Source organism: Dicentrarchus labrax, unplaced genomic scaffold (genome assembly GCF_905237075.1).
Source record: "Dicentrarchus labrax unplaced genomic scaffold, dlabrax2021, whole genome shotgun sequence".
Classification (NCBI taxonomy): Eukaryota; Metazoa; Chordata; class Actinopteri; family Moronidae; genus Dicentrarchus; species Dicentrarchus labrax.
In genome coordinates, this window is record NW_026136712.1 from 23,846,545 (window position 1) to 23,863,518 (window position 16,974).

At 43.4% G+C, this 16,974-nt stretch overlaps 3 protein-coding genes across 3 annotated transcripts in view; 1 reads left to right on the top strand and 2 right to left on the bottom strand.

Moving 5' to 3' along the window:
• LOC127373435 (chromobox protein homolog 2) overlaps window positions 1-243 on the bottom strand; it is a 6,041-nt gene extending 5,798 nt beyond the window's left edge. The window contains exon 1 of the mRNA XM_051417894.1: window positions 17-243. Coding sequence (XP_051273854.1) covers window positions 17-217 — 201 coding nt within the window. The 5' untranslated portion in view covers window positions 218-243. The remainder of the gene's footprint in view (window positions 1-16) is intronic.
• Window positions 244-2,642: 2,399 nt separating this feature from the next.
• Window positions 2,643-5,427, top strand: LOC127373434 (cytochrome c oxidase assembly protein COX11, mitochondrial). Its single transcript, XM_051417892.1, has 4 exons — window positions 2,643-2,780; window positions 3,882-4,387; window positions 4,761-4,886; window positions 4,966-5,427. Exons 2-4 carry the CDS (start codon window positions 3,914-3,916, stop codon window positions 5,152-5,154), a joined length of 789 nt encoding a protein of 262 aa, XP_051273852.1. The 5' UTR covers window positions 2,643-2,780; window positions 3,882-3,913; the 3' UTR covers window positions 5,155-5,427.
• Window positions 5,428-5,970: 543 nt separating this feature from the next.
• LOC127373433 (mucin-2-like) lies at window positions 5,971-9,709 on the bottom strand. Its single transcript, XM_051417891.1, has 2 exons — window positions 9,002-9,709; window positions 5,971-8,816 (listed from the first exon to the last, which is right to left on the bottom strand). The coding sequence occupies exons 1-2, from the start codon at window positions 9,483-9,485 to the stop codon at window positions 6,076-6,078; spliced, it is 3,225 nt and encodes a 1,074-aa protein (XP_051273851.1). The 5' UTR covers window positions 9,486-9,709; the 3' UTR covers window positions 5,971-6,075.
• Window positions 9,710-16,974: the final 7,265 nt, after the last annotated feature.

The following is a 16,974-nucleotide window of genomic DNA, read 5'->3' on the forward strand; positions in this document are numbered from 1 at the left end:
AGCGGGGGTTTCTTACCTTCCTCGGCCGTTTGCTGAGGATGCATTCCGCATCGAATACCTGGCCGACCGTGACCCCCTCCATTACTACTGCAGCAGCCCCTCGGAACCAGCGCGGAGAGCGAGAGTTTGACCTCGCACGACCACCGTAGCGTTGCTTGTTGTCCTTATAATGATGGAAATTATTTCTCTTTTTATTTATAATGATTATTTCCTGCATTAGTACCACTCCTGGCTTTTATAATTCAGTTCATGATTGATTGATGCACATATATATTTAAATATTTCCATTTAAAGCTCCAGTGTGTCACATTAATATAATATAATATAATATAATATAATATAATATAATATAACATAATACAATATAATATAATATAATATAATATAATATAATATAATATAATATAATATAATATAACATAACATAATATAACATAATATAATATAATATAATATAACATAATATAATATAATATAACATAATACAATATAATATAATATAATATTAATATAACATAATATAATATAATATAACATAATATAATACAATATAACATAATATAATATAATACAATATAACATAATATAATATAACATAATATAATACAATATAATATAATATAATATAATATAACATAATATAATATAATATAATATAACATAATATAACATAATATAATATAATATAATATAACATAATATAATATAATATAACATAATACAATATAATATAATATAATATTAATATAACATAATATAATATAATATAACATAATATAATACAATATAACATAATACAATATAACATAATATAACATAATATAATATAACATAATATAATACAATATAATATAATATAATATAATATAACATAACATTACATAATATAATATAATATAACATAATATAATATAACATAATATAATATTAATATAATACAATATAATATAATATAATATAATATAATATAACATAATATAATATTAATATAATACAATATAATATAATGTAATACAATATAATATAATATAACATAATATAATATGATATAATATAATATAACATAATATAATATGATATAATATAATATAACATAACATAACATAATAACATAATATAATATAACATAACATAATATAATATAATATAATATAATATAACATAATATAATATAACATAATATAATATAATCTAATACAATATGATAAAATATAATATAATACAATATAATATAATATTACATAATATAATATAATACAATTTAATATAATATTACATAATATAATATAATATAATATAACATAACATAATATAATATTATATAACATAATATAATACAATATAATATAATATAACATAATATAATATACCCTAACCCTAACCCTAATATAATATAACATAACATAACATAACATAACATAACATAATATAATATAATATAATATAACATAATATAACATAATATAATATAATATAATATAATATAACATAATATAATATAATACAATATAATATAATACAATTTAATATAATATTACATAATATAATATAATATAATATAATATAACATAATATAATATAATATAATACAATATAACATAATATAACATAATATAATATAATATAATATAATATAACATAATATAATATAACATAATATAATATAACATAATATAATATGATATAATATAATATAACATAATATAATATAACATAACATAATAACATAATATAATATAACATAATATAATATAATATAATATAACATAATATAATATAATATAACATAATATAATATAACATAATATAATATAATATAATACAATATGATAAAATATAATATAATACAATATAATATAATATTACATAATATAATATAACATAATATAATATAATATAATACAATTTAATATAATATAACATAATATAATATAATATAATATAAATATAACATAATATAATATAATATAATACAATATAACATAATATAACAATGTATATAGGTGTGTTTTCATTAGTGATAATAAGACTCATTGTGTGTTTGTTACCTTAGAATGAGATGTTATTATCTACTAAACGCATTAAATTCATGGTTTTCTCATTAATCTGAATGGACAGGATCATTTATTTAAAGTTCAATTACAACATTTTATAACGTTTTAGTGGATAAAACTGGAACCAAAACAAATAAAATCTACAAAGTATTATATAAAGTATAGGAACTCACAGAGAATACATATAGGATTATATATATATATATATATATATATATAAGACATTAAATGTTAATCTGCAGCCGTCAATCAGAAGAAGAAGAAGAGTGAAATAAATCATTAGTGATATTTTTCTGATATACAGTTTTAAATAATTAGAGGTCTTTTAAAAAACAGAAGAAAGAGGGTTTGTTATTGCTCCACTATAAAATATGATTTAATATTGACCCATAAACATTAATCATGGCAGAAATAGATTAATTTAAATAGTCCATATAAAACCTAAATATCTAATTCTTTATATCTATCAAAAGCAAAAGGTTTAATTAGCTTAAATGTAAAGAGTGTTCTAAAAGAGTTCAGTTATGTGAACTCATTAATATCTGATTTATCTGAGTTTAACTTCTAAATAAGATTTATTAAAAAACACACAACCGGAACCTTTATGGCTGGGTTTACAGCGGAGCTAATTCAGGGTTGCACCGGTGTTACGAGGTCTTCCGCTCACTGTGTTTGATAATGTGTCGCTGCGGCCCGCCGCTGGAGGACAGCAGCTGATTGTTGAAGGTATTAACTGATTAAAGATGATTTTAATTAATAAATAAAGTAATAACGTTTCTGTTTGCGTGCTAGCTTCCGGTTAGCTGACTAGCGTTAGCACACAGTTTCCACATAATGACTGTGAAACAGTGAAACTGTGACACTGTGACACTGCTGGTGTTTACAGAGCGAGTGTTCGAGCCGAATTAAAGAGTCACTTTAATCCAGTCGGGAAAACTAAATACCCGTTTTACAACAGCTGTGTCACATGTTATTGAGCCGGGTGGCGTTAAAGTGTCGCTTTTTTGAACGGAGTTTGGTGTGGCGCGCTCACTCAGAGAACTTCATGTGTCTGTTGGATGGTTATGAATGTCTGGAGGTCAGAGGTTTCTACATGATGACTGTTGTTCAATTTAACTTGTTCAGTCAACATCAGTGCAGCTTTAATGTCGGTCAGCGCCGATAACACCTCTGTTTTATTTTGTGGTTAAAATAGCGCGCGAAACTCCACTAAAAACTCCGCACATTAAGACTTTAACTGTGTTTTAGAGCACTTACATACCGACTGTTGTATGACTGGAGACATGTTGAGAATCGGCAGGGTTCGCTGGATAATTCGGCACTCGTGATCCAAAAAGAAAACTTAACATACCATTAAAATATATCTTTTTAAAAGTCAGTCCGGCTGCTGTCACTGTCTGACTGAGAGGGTAATCGATGTTTCCAAGTCGATTTACACAGAAACAGTTTGTGTTCAGACAGTCAGTCACACACCGAATTAAAGAGCGACTTTAATCAAGTCGGGAAAACTAAATATCCGTTTTAAAAGAGCTGTGTCACATGTTAGTGAGCAAGGTGGCGTTAAAGTGGATCTTTTTTGAATGGAGTTTGGTTTGGTGCTCTCACTTAAATAACATTGTGTGTCTGTTGGATGTTGTTCAGATTAGAGCTGCAATGATTACTCCTTTTAACTGATGATCAGCTGATTGACATTAAATTCATTTATTTAGAGGCTAACATAACAAATATTTGACAAATGTGGGAATTTGCTGCTCTACAGAAGCTCCTAATGTTAAATAAAGATATTGATTAGCTGCAGGCCTCACTGGTGTTTTATCTTCCGTCCAGGTGAGTTTCCTTCAGGTGAGGACTGACCAGCCATGCTGCTCCACTTCCTGGTACGTCAGTCCCTCTGCTGCCCTCAGGTGTTGCTAACGCGCTGCGTCAGGACGCTGCGGTGCGACGCTGCGAGGACGCTGGACTCCCAGGCCGAGCACTTCCTGCGGCGCCGGCTCCCCCCGCCGCCGCGCTTCCACCCGCAGAGCCGAGGCATAAAGAGCAGAAACAGGAAGTCCCAGAGCCAGGAGGAGGAGTGGAAGACCAGGAACAAGACGGTGCTGACGTACATCGCCGCCGCCGGGGTCGGGATGATCGGCCTCTCGTACGCCGCCGTGCCGCTCTACAGACTCTACTGCCAGGCGTCGGGGCTCGGCGGCATGGCGGTGGCCGGCCACGACACCGATCAGGTGGAGACGATGAAGCCGGTGAAGGAGCGCGTCATCAAGGTCACCTTCAACGCCGACCGGCACGCCAGCATGCAGTGGAACTTCAAACCGCAGCAGACGGAGATCAATGTAAGACCCGGTTCCGATTATCAGCGGAGAAATCCTAAACGTCCGACGATAGCACGACCCCGAAATCCCACCGGGCTTTACGACGCCGCCGCGCCCCGGGAGGATTCTGTGGCGATCAGATTAACATAAAATATGTAATCTATTACATTATTACTGACAGTTATTAGTAATCAGTTACAGTCGTAGTTACTGCGGAGGATAACGCGGACTGCGGTCGTGAAACTTTACGGTTTGTTTCCTCCGTGAATCCGTTGGTTGCACATTATTCTGTCGGTCAGTGAACACACCAGAACTGTTCTGGTCCGGATTCAGACCCGGAACCAGGACTCTTCTGTCCCTGCAGGTTTTAGCTGACGTGTGTTTGTCGCTGCAGGTGGTTCCAGGTGAGACGGCGCTGGCGTTCTACAGAGCGAAGAACCCCACAGATCAGCCGATCATCGGCATCTCCACCTACAACGTGGTTCCCTTCGAGGCGGGGCAGTACTTCAACAAGATCCAGGTAGTCCACGGTGAAGAGCGCCGGGTTCTCCTCGGATCCACCGCGATGATAAACTGATCTCTGTGTCGTCTCTCCGCAGTGTTTCTGCTTCGAGGAGCAGCGTCTGAACCCTCACGAGGAGGTGGACATGCCCGTCTTCTTCTACATCGACCCGGAGTTCGACGAGGACCCGCGGATGGCCCGGGTGGACACCATCACTCTGTCCTACACCTTCTTCGAGGCCAAAGAGGGTCAGAAACTGCCGCTGCCCGGATACAGCTACAACTGAGAGACTCTCTGTGAACTGAGAGACACTTTTAATCTGAAAGGGCTCCACACAGGAAGGACTCTGTGGTTTCTGCAAAGAAACAAAAGACAACGTTGGAGAAATTTCAGAGACTTTTGTTTGTTTGTTTGTTTGTTTGTTTGTTTGTTTGAGAGAAAGTGTAATTAAACTGATGAACAGAAAGATAATTGTTCCAGTTGAAGATGAATCAATAAATTATTAAACAACCCGAAGAGAAAAGCAATAAAGCAAATAAACGTTTGTTTTGAGCCCCGATTGCTAATTTGTTTGTTTATTGATCCAACAGTGAGTTTGTTGTTGTTGTTGCTTTAGTGTCAGTTACTGTTTGTTTAACCCTTCGGATCCTGTCACTGTTGGACACCAGGAGGCAGCAGACTGTATATGTGACAGGAAGAAGTTATTCCAGCTTTATTAAGAAAATAGAAACTTCCAAATGCTTTATATAATTAATTTAAATTTACAAATACAAGAAAACTAAAATAAAATGTTAAACAACGGCAGTCCGAGCCTCATCTCCTGATGGGACGCGGCAGCTGTTATCTGGCGCGAGGATGAAGCAGCGCGGCGCGTGCGTACGACTTTCTGCTCAAGTTCCTGCTCGTGGGGGACAGTGACGTCGGGAAGGGGGAGATCCTCGCGAGCCTGAAGGACGGAGCCACCGAGAGGGGGGCAGTCCGGGTGTTAGTGGGGGCTTTACGCACCACGAAGGAGCTGGATCACAAGTATCCGAGTACTCAATACTTAAGTACAAGTTTGTGGTGCTTTAATATTTTTACTGCATTAATCTGAAAATACAAAATAATGTTAAAGATGTTTTTCTCCTCTGAGACGATAAAATAACTTTAACAATATCGTACGGTAAATATTTATTATCGGGATAATTGTTGGTTACTAATATAACCACTAGCTTAGCATTAATGTTAGCTTTGACTTTGGACTCTGTGTTGGACTCTGTGTTGTGGACTCTGTGTTGTGGACTCTGTGTTGGACTCTGTGTTGTGGACTCTGTTGTGGACTCTGTGTTGGACTCTGTGTGTTGGGCTCTGTGTTGTGGACTCTGTGTTGTGGACTCTGTTGTGGACTCTGTGTTGGACTCTGTGTGGTGGACTCTGTGTTGTGGACTCTGTGTTGGACTCTGTGTTGGACTCTGTGTTGTGGACTCTGTGTTGTGGACTCTGTGTTGGACTCTGTGTTGGACTCTGTGTTGTGGACTCTGTGTTGGACTCTGTGTTGTGGACTCTGTGTTGGACTCTGTGTTGTGGACTCTGTGTTGTGGACTCTGTGTTGGGCTCTGTGTTGTGGACTCTGTGTTGGACTCTGTGTTGTGGACTCTGTTGTGGACTCTGTGTTGGACTCTGTGTGGTGGGCTCTGTGTTGTGGACTCTGTGTTGGACTCTGTGTTGTGGACTCTGTGTTGTGGACTCTGTGTTGGACTCTGTGTGGTGGACTCTGTGTTGGACTCTGTGTTGTGGACTCTGTGGTGGACTCTGTGTTGGACTCTGTGGTGGACTCTGTGTTGTGGACTCTGTGTTGTGGACTCTGTGTTGGACTCTGTGTTGTGGACTCTGTGTTGTGGACTCTGTGTTGGACTCTGTGTTGTGGACTCTGTGTTGTGGACTCTGTGTTGGACTCTGTGTTGTGGACTCTGTGTTGGACTCTGTGTTGTGGACTCTGTGTTGTGGACTCTGTGTTGGACTCTGTGTTGGACTCTGTGTTGTGGACTCTGTGTTGGACTCTGTGTGGTGGACTCTGTGTTGTGGACTCTGTGTTGGACTCTGTGTTGTGGACTCTGTGTTGGACTCTGTGTGGTGGACTCTGTGTTGGACTCTGTGTTGGACTCTGTGTTGTGGACTCTGTGTTGTGGACTCTGTGTTGTGGACTCTGTGTTGTGGACTCTGTGTTGGACTCTGTGTTGTGGACTCTGTGTTGTGGACTCTGTGTTGTGGACTCTGTGTTGTGGACTCTGTGTTGGACTCTGTGTTGTGGACTCTGTGTTGTGGACTCTGTGTTGGACTCTGTGTTGTGGACTCTGTGTTGGACTCTGTGTTGGACTCTGTGTTGTGGACTCTGTGTTGTGGACTCTGTGTTGTGGACTCTGTGTTGGACTCTGTGTTGGACTCTGTGTTGTGGACTCTGTGTTGTGGACTCTGTGTTGGACTCTGTGTTGTGGACTCTGTGTTGTGGACTCTGTGTTGGACTCTGTGTTGTGGACTCTGTGTTGTGGACTCTGTGTTGGACTCTGTGTTGGACTCTGTGTTGTGGACTCTGTGTTGGACTCTGTGTGGTGGACTCTGTGTTGTGGACTCTGTGTTGGACTCTGTGTTGTGGACTCTGTGTTGGACTCTGTGTGGTGGACTCTGTGTTGGACTCTGTGTTGTGGACTCTGTGTTGTGGACTCTGTGTTGGACTCTGTGTTGGACTCTGTGTTGGACTCTGTGTTGTGGACTCTGTGTTGGACTCTGTGTGGTGGACTCTGTGTTGTGGACTCTGTGTTGGACTCTGTGTTGTGGACTCTGTGTTGGACTCTGTGTGGTGGACTCTGTGTTGGACTCTGTGTTGTGGACTCTGTGTTGTGGACTCTGTGTGGTGGACTCTGTGTTGTGGACTCTGTGTTGGACTCTGTGTTGTGGACTCTGTGGTGGACTCTGTGTTGGACTCTGTGTTGTGGACTCTGTGTTGTGGACTCTGTGTTGTGGACTCTGTGTTGTGGACTCTGTGTTGGACTCTGTGTTGTGGACTCTGTGTTGGACTCTGTGTTGTGGACTCTGTGTGGTGGACTCTGTGTTGTGGACTCTGTGTTGGACTCTGTGTTGGACTCTGTGTTGTGGACTCTGTGTTGTGGACTCTGTGTTGGACTCTGTGTTGGACTCTGTGTTGGACTCTGTGTTGTGGACTCTGTGTTGGACTCTGTGTTGGACTCTGTGTTGGACTCTGTGTGGTGGACTCTGTGTTGTGGACTCTGTGTTGGACTCTGTGTTGGACTCTGTGTTGTGGACTCTGTGTTGTGGACTCTGTGTGGTGGACTCTGTGTTGTGGACTCTGTGTTGTGGACTCTGTGTTGGACTCTGTGTTATGGACTCTGTGTTGGACTCTGTGTGGTGGACTCTGTGTTGGACTCTGTGTTGTGGACTCTGTGTTGTGGACTCTGTGTGGTGGACTCTGTGTTGTGGACTCTGTGTTGTGGACTCTGTGTTGGACTCTGTGTTGTGGACTCTGTGGTGGACTCTGTGTTGGACTCTGTGTTGGACTCTGTGTTGTGGACTCTGTGTTGTGGACTCTGTGTTGGACTCTGTGTTGTGGACTCTGTGTAGGACTCTGTGTTGTGGACTCTGTGTGGTGGACTCTGTGTTGTGGACTCTGTGTTGGACTCTGTGTTGGACTCTGTGTTGTGGACTCTGTGTTGTGGACTCTGTGTTGGACTATGTGTTGGACTCTGTGTTGGACTCTGTGTTGTGGACTCTGTGTTGGACTCTGTGTTGGACTCTGTGTTGTGGACTCTGTGTTGGACTCTGTGTGGTGGACTCTGTGTTGTGGACTCTGTGTTGGACTCTGTGTTGGACTCTGTGTTGTGGACTCTGTGTTGTGGACTCTGTGTGGTGGACTCTGTGTTGTGGACTCTGTGTTGTGGACTCTGTGTTGGACTCCTGTGTTATGGACTCTGTGGTGGACTCTGTGTTGGACTCTGTGTTGTGGACTCTGTGTTGTGGACTCTGTGTTGTGGACTCTGTTGTGGACTCTGTGTTGGACTCTGTGTTGTGGACTCTGTGTGGTGGACTCTGTGTTGTGGACTCTGTGTTGTGGACTCTGTGTTGGACTCTGTGTTATGGACTCTGTGGTGGACTCTGTGTTGGACTCTGTGTTGTGGACTCTGTGTTGTGGACTCTGTGTTGTGGACTCTGTGTTGGACTCTGTGTTGTGGACTCTGTGTTGGACTCTGTGTTGTGGACTCTGTGTTGGACTCTGTGTTGGACTCTGTGTTGTGGACTCTGTGTTGTGGACCCTGTGTTGGACTCTGTGGTGGACTCTGTGTTGTGGACTCTGTGTTGTGGACTCTGTGTTGGACTCTGTGTTGTGGACTCTGTGTTGGACTCTGTGTTGTGGACTATGTGTTGGACTCTGTGTTGTGGACTCTGTGTTGTGGACTCTGTGTTGTGGACTCTGTGTTGGACTCTGTGTTGTGGACTCTGTGTTGTGGACTCTGTGTTGGACTCTGTGTTGTGGACTCTGTGTTGGACTCTGTGTTGGACTCTGTGTTGTGGACTCTGTGTTGTGGACTCGTTCTTCGAGGTCAGCCCGCTGTGCAACTTCAACATCACGAGTCGTTCACGGAGCTCGCTCGCATCGTACTCATGAGACACGGCCTGGAGCGGCTGTGGAGACCCAACAAAGGTCAGTCAGAGTCCGTCTGGCGCTGGAGGACGCGTTCAGGTCCTTTAACGGAGTACAGTACGACGGTTAAATACTCTGTTACCACTTAAAGTCCTGAAAAGGTTATAAATGTAATTCACTTCCCGCTGACTGTCGGCCCACCAGACTCCATTCAGAAAACCACTCGTTTTACCGTATATAAGTAATGTGCTGCCCTCTGCTGGACGATCAGACACAGCACACCTCCTCACTGTGTTTCTATTTCAGTTATTTAAGATGAACTGTCTCTCTCTTTCTCTGTCTCTCTCTCTCTCCCTGTCTCTGTCTCTCTCCCTGTCTCTCTCTTTCCCTGTCTCCCTCCCTCTCCCTGTCTCTCCCTCCCTCTCCCTGTCTCTCTCTCCCTCTCCCCCTCCCTCTCCCTGTCTCTCTCTCTCCCTCTCTTTCCCCTGTCTCCCTCCCTCTCCCTGTCTCTCTCTCTCCCTCTCTTTCCCTGTCTCCCTCCCTCTCCCTGTCTCCCTCCCTCTCCCTGTCTCTCTCCCTCTCTCTCTCTCTCTCTCTCTCTCTCCCTCTCTCCCTGTCTCTCTCTCTCTCTCCCTGTCTCTCTCTCCCCCTCCCTCTCCCTGTCTGTCTCCCTGTCTGTCTCTCTCTCTCTCTCTCTCTCTCTGTCTCCCTGTCTCTCTCTCTCTCTCTCTCTCTCTCCCTGTCTCTCTCTCTCTCTCTCCGTCTCTCTCTCTCTCTCTCCCCCTCCCTCTCCGTCTCCCCCCTCCCTCTCCGTCTCCCTGTCTCTCTCTCTCTCTCCCTCCCTGTCTCTCTCTCTCTCTCTCTCTCTCTCTCTCCCCTGTCTCTCTCTCTCTCTCTCTCTCTCTCCCCCTGTCTCTCTCCCTGTCTCTCTCTCTCCCCTGTCTCTCTCCCTGTCTCTCTCCCTGTCTCTCTCTGTCTCTCTCTCTCTCTCCCTGTCTCTCTCTCTCTCTCTCTCTCTCTCTCCCCTGTCTCTCTCTGTCTCTCTCTCTCTCTCTCCCCCTGTCTCTCTCTCTCTCCCCCTCCCTCTCCGTCTCCCTGTCTCTCTCTCTCTCTCTCTCTCCCCTGTCTCTCTCTCTCTCTCTCTCTCTCTCTCTCTCTCCCTGTCTCTCTCTCTCTCTCTCTCTCTCTCTCTCTCTCTCTCTCTCTCTCTCTCTCTCTCTCTCTCTCTCCCTGTCTCTCTCTCTCCCTGTCTCTCTCTCTCTCTCCCTGTCTCTCTCTCTCTCTCTCTCCCTGTCTCTCTCTCTCTCTCTCCCTGTCTCTCTCTCTCTCTCTCCCTGTCTCCCTCCTCTCCCTCCCTGTCCTCTCCCTCTCTCTCTCTCCCTCCCTCTCCCTGTCTCTCTCTTTCCCTGTCTCCCTCCCTCTCCCTCTCTCTCTCTCCCTCTCCCTGTCTCCCTCCCTCTCCCTGTCTCTCTCTCCCTCTCCCTGTCTCCCTCCCTCTCCCTCTCTCTCCCCCTGTCTCCCTCCCTCTCCCTGTCTCTCTCTCCCTCTCTCCCTGTCTCCCTCCCTCTCCCTCTCCCTGTCTCTCTCCCTCTCTCTCTCTCTCTCTCTCCCCCCCTCCCTCTCCCTGTCTGTCTCCCTGTCTGTCTCTCAGTGTTGAGTCTCCAGGACCTCTGCTGTCGCTCTATCGTGTCCACCTGCTGGATAAAGTCCCGCTCCCACTGACTCTGAAGTCCAACCTCGAGACGTTCTCCGTGGCCGACGGCCTCAACACCCGCATGATGCACGGACGCTCCTCTCCGTCTGCCCGTCTGCTCAGAGCTGCAGGAACAGCTGTAAAATATCCTAACGGAGAACGGTGTCAGTGAACGCACCGTCACTATGGTCGTTATAAAGCTCTAATTAATGTTTTATCCTACAACTGTAAGAGTTAGCCAGACAGCTAACTAATGAATCTCTGAACCTCTTTTATTCTCATCTATTCGTATGTAACAAAAGTGTTAATAGTAAAAGTAATAATAATAATGTATGTTTATAAAAGAGTTCTAGGTATTAGTAATGAGCAAGAGCTAATTAGAGCTTTATAATGACTCATAAAAGGCCGATATACCACTAATATGAATGCTAACAAGCAGCTGGTGGACTTTAATATAAAGTGTTAAAGATCTTCCTACAAACACTCTCTGTCCTTACTCATAGAGAAATACCACCAGTGTTATACAGGACAACACATCAACGATATCAACGATATGAAACACTGAGCAGCTAAAAAATCTGTTTATGTGACGTTTGTTGCGTTTCTGGGTTGTTGTTTGATGTAATTTCCTGTTTTCACGTGGATAGAGGAAGTGACATCACGTCCTCGCCGACAGTCACGACATCAGTGAACAGTTTTATCTCCACTAACACCGATCGGTTCACACTCTAACTGCACTACTGTCTCACAGACTGATCTGATTATAGATCTGTTCATTACTGAACGCCTCTTCAACGGAGAGTTATCGGGTCCTCAGGATGTTTTCCAACAGAAACACATCTGTAGGCTGCAGACGAACACTTTGTACTTTTGCACAGAAATCCATGAATACACAAACTGTCCTCTTCACGTTCAGACACTCACAGCTGCGATTTGTGTACAATATTTGTACGTATTGTAAATATGACTGTTTGATACGACGATGATGAATATCTGTTTTCAGTGTAAAGTAATGTTATATTTTTCCTGAGTGACACCAAAGACTCACCTGTGGAGGAGGTCGCTGACAGAAAGGTGTGTTTTACACTGTTTATCAATGTTTAATAAGATGCACTTTTACAATAAACTTTGTCCACCAAGAGTGTCTGTGCTTTGTTTTCTTACGGAGGTTTAAACTACGCAACCAAATACTGCCAATACTGAAAGAACTAGAAGGGTTGTTGTCCATAACAGTTCATTTTTCCTGTTTGAACCACTGACAGTATATATAAACTTTAACTGAACTGAAGAATGAGAAGATAGATGAGATAAGTCAAAATTATGAAATACAGTCATAATTATGAAATCAAATAATTATCATAATCATGTCTTATCTCATAATTGTAACCAATTATCTTGAAAATTATAGAGAATAACAGTTTATAGCATAACTATACTAATTATCTTGTATTTACAACTTTTATCTCATAATGTTGACTTAACATGAATTCATTCAATTATTATTACGTTCTTATAGTTTTTATTAGAAATGTGCTTCTATAGTTTATTACATAATATTAAACAAAAAGGACATACATCATTTAAAACTGTTATAAAAACTAATGAAAAACACTGAAAATAGCTCCACTAATTATCTCCACTCTCTAACTACAATTCAGCATTAAATATAACGATTAGATTCAGAGATCTAATTTTGTTTGTATTATTCTAACTTTTATTTCTAATTTAGACATAAACTTTTCTTTCCATTGGAAATCTATAATATGTTAATTACACAATCATATATATATATATATATATATATATATATATATATATATATATATATATAGTGGACCTAAGAGCAGACCACAGCAACCTCCCAGAACAAGAACCAGTAACCATCTCAATGGCAGACATCCAAGAAAGAGTGTCAAAGATGAAGAGCTGGACAGCACCAGGCCCCGATATGATCCATGCCTACTGGCTGAAGAAGCTAACAGCACTCCATGAATGCCTAGCAGCACAGATGAACCAGCTGCTAAGGGATGGGTCCCACCCAGAGTGGCTAACCCAGGGCTGGACGGTCCTAATCCTGAAGGACCCTAAGAAGGGACCCATCCCATCCAACTACCGGTCAATAACCTTTCCACAACATGGAAGGCCCTATCAGGTATCATCACGGCTAAGATGAGTAAGCACGTAGCTCAATACATGAGCGGGGCTCAGAAGGGAATTGGTAGCAACACCAGAGGAGCCAAGCAGAAGCTACTGGTCGATAGAACAGTCGCCCGAGACTGTAAGAGCAGGAAGACCAACCTGTGCACCACCTGGATCGACTACAAGAAAGCTTACGACTCAATGCCCCACACATGGATACTGGAATGTCTGGAACTGTATAAGATCAACAGGAACCTAAGGGCCTTCATCCAGAACTCGATGGGAATGTGGAAGACAACCCTAGAAGCCGACTCAAAGCCAATTGCCCAAGTCAACATCAAATGCAGCATATCACCACTGCTGTTCTGCATAGGCCTGAACCCCCTCAGTCAGATCATCACAAAGAGTGGTTACGGGTACCAATTCCGAAATTGACTCGCTGATCCACACCACCAGGATCTACAGCAACGACATAGGGATGTCATTCGGATTGGACAAGTGCGGCCGGATGGTCTCAAAGAGAGGCAAGATGATCAGAACTGAAGGGGTTGACCTACCAGAGGGCAACATAGGTGATATCCAAGACAGCTACAAGTACCTTGGTATCCCACAGGCTAATGGAAACCATGAGGAAGCCGCAAGGAAGTCAACCACAACCAAATACCTCCAGAGAGTAAGGCAGGTCCTGAAAAGTCAGCTGAATGGCAGGAACAAGATCCAAGCCATCAACATGTACGCACTACCAGTCATCAGATACCCTCCTGGGATCATAAGCTGGCCAAAGGAGGAGATAGAAGCTACAGATATCAAGACAAGAAAGCTCCTCACCATGCACGGAGGGTTTCACCCCAAATCCAGCACCCTGAGACTGTACACTAAGCGGAAAGAGGGAGGCCGAGGACTACTGAGCATCAAGGCCACTATCCAGGATGAAACATCAAAAATCCAAGAGTACATCAGAAAAATGGCCACAAAGGATGAACTGTTAAGTGAATGTCTCAGGCAACAGAAACCCGATAAGAGTGCAGAGGAAGAGGAGCAGACAACCTGGAGGGACAAGCCCCTACATGGCACGTACCACCGCCAAATTGAAGAAGTGGCTGATATCGAGAAGACCTACCAATGGCTGGAAAAGGCTGGACTCAGACACAGCACAGAGGCACTGATCATGGCAGCACAAGAACAGGCCCTAGGTACAAGAGCCATAGAGGCCAAGATCTACAAGAGCAGATCTGACCCAAGGTGCAGACTATGCAAAGATGCCTCTGAGACAGTCCAGCACATAGTAGCAGGGTGTAAGATGCTAGCCGGTTCAGCGTACATGGAGAGACACAACCAAGTGGCTGGAATAGTGTACAGGAACATCTGTACCCAGTATGGAATAGAAGTACCCAAATCCCAATGGGCCGCACCACAGAAGGTGGCTGAGAACAACAGGGCCAAGGTGCTGTGGGACTTCAGCTTCCAGACTGACAAACAGGTCCTGGCCAACCAACCAGACATAGTGGTGGTAGACAAGGAGCAGAGGATTATTTAATTATTTATTTACAAATTATTTTTGTTACAAACTCCAGATATGCAAACAACATCTATTAAGAACAAAAAATAACTATATATATATAACTATATATATATATATATAAAAGGGGGAGGGGCCTCCCTCAGAGTGTCCTGACTCTCTGAGGGAGGCGTTGTAGAGTTTAATGACCACAGGCCAGAATGATTTCCTGTGGCGCTCTGTAGTGAGTGGTGAGTCTTCTGCTGAAGGTGCTCCTCTGCTGGGCCAGTGTGTCGTAGAGAGGGTGTGAGACATTGTCCAAGATAGACTGAAGCCTGGACAGCATCCTCCTCTCTGCCACGGTCGTTTATGCCTCTTTATTTTCTACACAAGTGTTTTGTAAGCTACTGGAAACCCAATTTCCTTGCAGGAATCATCCCAAAAGGATCAATAAAGAGAAGTCTAAGTCTAAGTCTAAGTCTATTCAAGTACACCCCCAGGTACTTATACTCCTCTACAGTGTCCACAGGGACCCCCTGGATGGAAACAGGGGTCACGGGTGTTTTCGCCCTCCTCAGATCCACTATGAGCTCCTTTGTCTTTGTCACATTGAGCTGCAGATGGTTAACCTCACTCCAAGTGACAAAGTTGCCCACCACAGTCCTGTATTCACTGTCATCACCCTTTTCAATGCAGCCAACTATTGCTGAGTCATCAGAAAACTTCTGAAGGTGGCAGGACTCGGTGCAATAGTTGAAGTCTGAGGTGAAGAGGGTGAAGAGGAAGGGAGAGAGGACAGTCCCCTGTGGGGCCCCAGTGTTGCTGACCACCCTGTCAGACACACAGCTCTGTAGGTGTACGTACTGTGGTCTGCCCGTCAGGTAATCAACAATCCAGGACACGATGGGGGCCTCCACCTGCATCGCAGCCATCTTCTCACCCAGTAGAGCCGGACGGATGGTGTTGAAAGCACTGGAGAAGTCAAAGAACATGACTCTCACAGTGCCCGCCGGCTTGTCCAAATGAGTGTAGACTCTGTTCAGCAGGTAGATGATGCCGTCCTCAACTCCCAGGCAGGTCTGGTAGGCGAACTGTAGTGGATCAGTGAAGGGCCTGACCATAGGCCTTAGCTGCTCCAGGACGAGCCTCTCCAGGGTCTTCATGATATGGGATGTCACGTGATAATGGACGGTCACCTGTCTGTAATCCTGAGGGCCGCTGGGACGCGGCGTCTTTGGCACAAGACCTAGGCAGGACGTCTTCCACAGCACAGGGACCCTCTGGAGGTGCACCTCTCACCAGGTCAGGCGTGAAGGACACTGTAGAGGTGACAGTTGGGGGAGGGGTGAGGTCCTCAGGTTGTGGAGGACATGATGAAGAGCAGGGGGGAGGGGTGGAGTAGGTGGGTGTGAATTGAGGTGGTGAGGGGCAGACAAGGGGTCTGTAAGGAGGGGGAGGAGGGGGAGGCTGCTGCCAGACTGAAGCAGGACCACCAGAAACTGGAGCAGGACCACCAGAAACTGGAGCAGGACCACCAGAAACTGGAGCAGCAACTGAAGGACCAGTTGGACCCGGTGGAGCAGCAGCTGCAACTGAGGGACGACCATGTCCTTAACCTGACCAAGAGAAGGGTCTGTCTCAGAGACTGACTGAGGCCCTGAACCAGCTGCTCCACAAAGATGAAGAACTTCTGCAGAGCCAGAACTCCTGGCAGACCAGGTTCAAAGCTCTGCGGGAGAACCTGAGTGAGAGAGAGGACACCTTACAACAGGTGCAGCAGGAGAAGCAGAACCTCCAGGACCTCTGCATCAACACCAGGAGAGGTTTGGTCTCCCACAACAAGTGGATGAAAAGTGGCCAGAAGACCCTGGAGAGGAAGAGACGCAGACTGGAGAAGAAAGAGGATAGAATAAAGAAAAGGAGAAGGAACACAACAACAAGAAGAAAGGTTTCATGCGCTGGCTGCTAAAGAAAAGCAACAGTGACAGTGAGGTGGAGGAGGCTGCTGGAAAACTAGTTCCTCCTTCCTCCCCCCTTCACCTCTCCAACCTCCCTCCATTCCTCTCTCCTTACCTCCTCTCTTTCTCTTCCCCCTTTCTCCCCCATCCTTCCCTCTTCTTTTTTTTTGTCCTTGTGTCTGCGT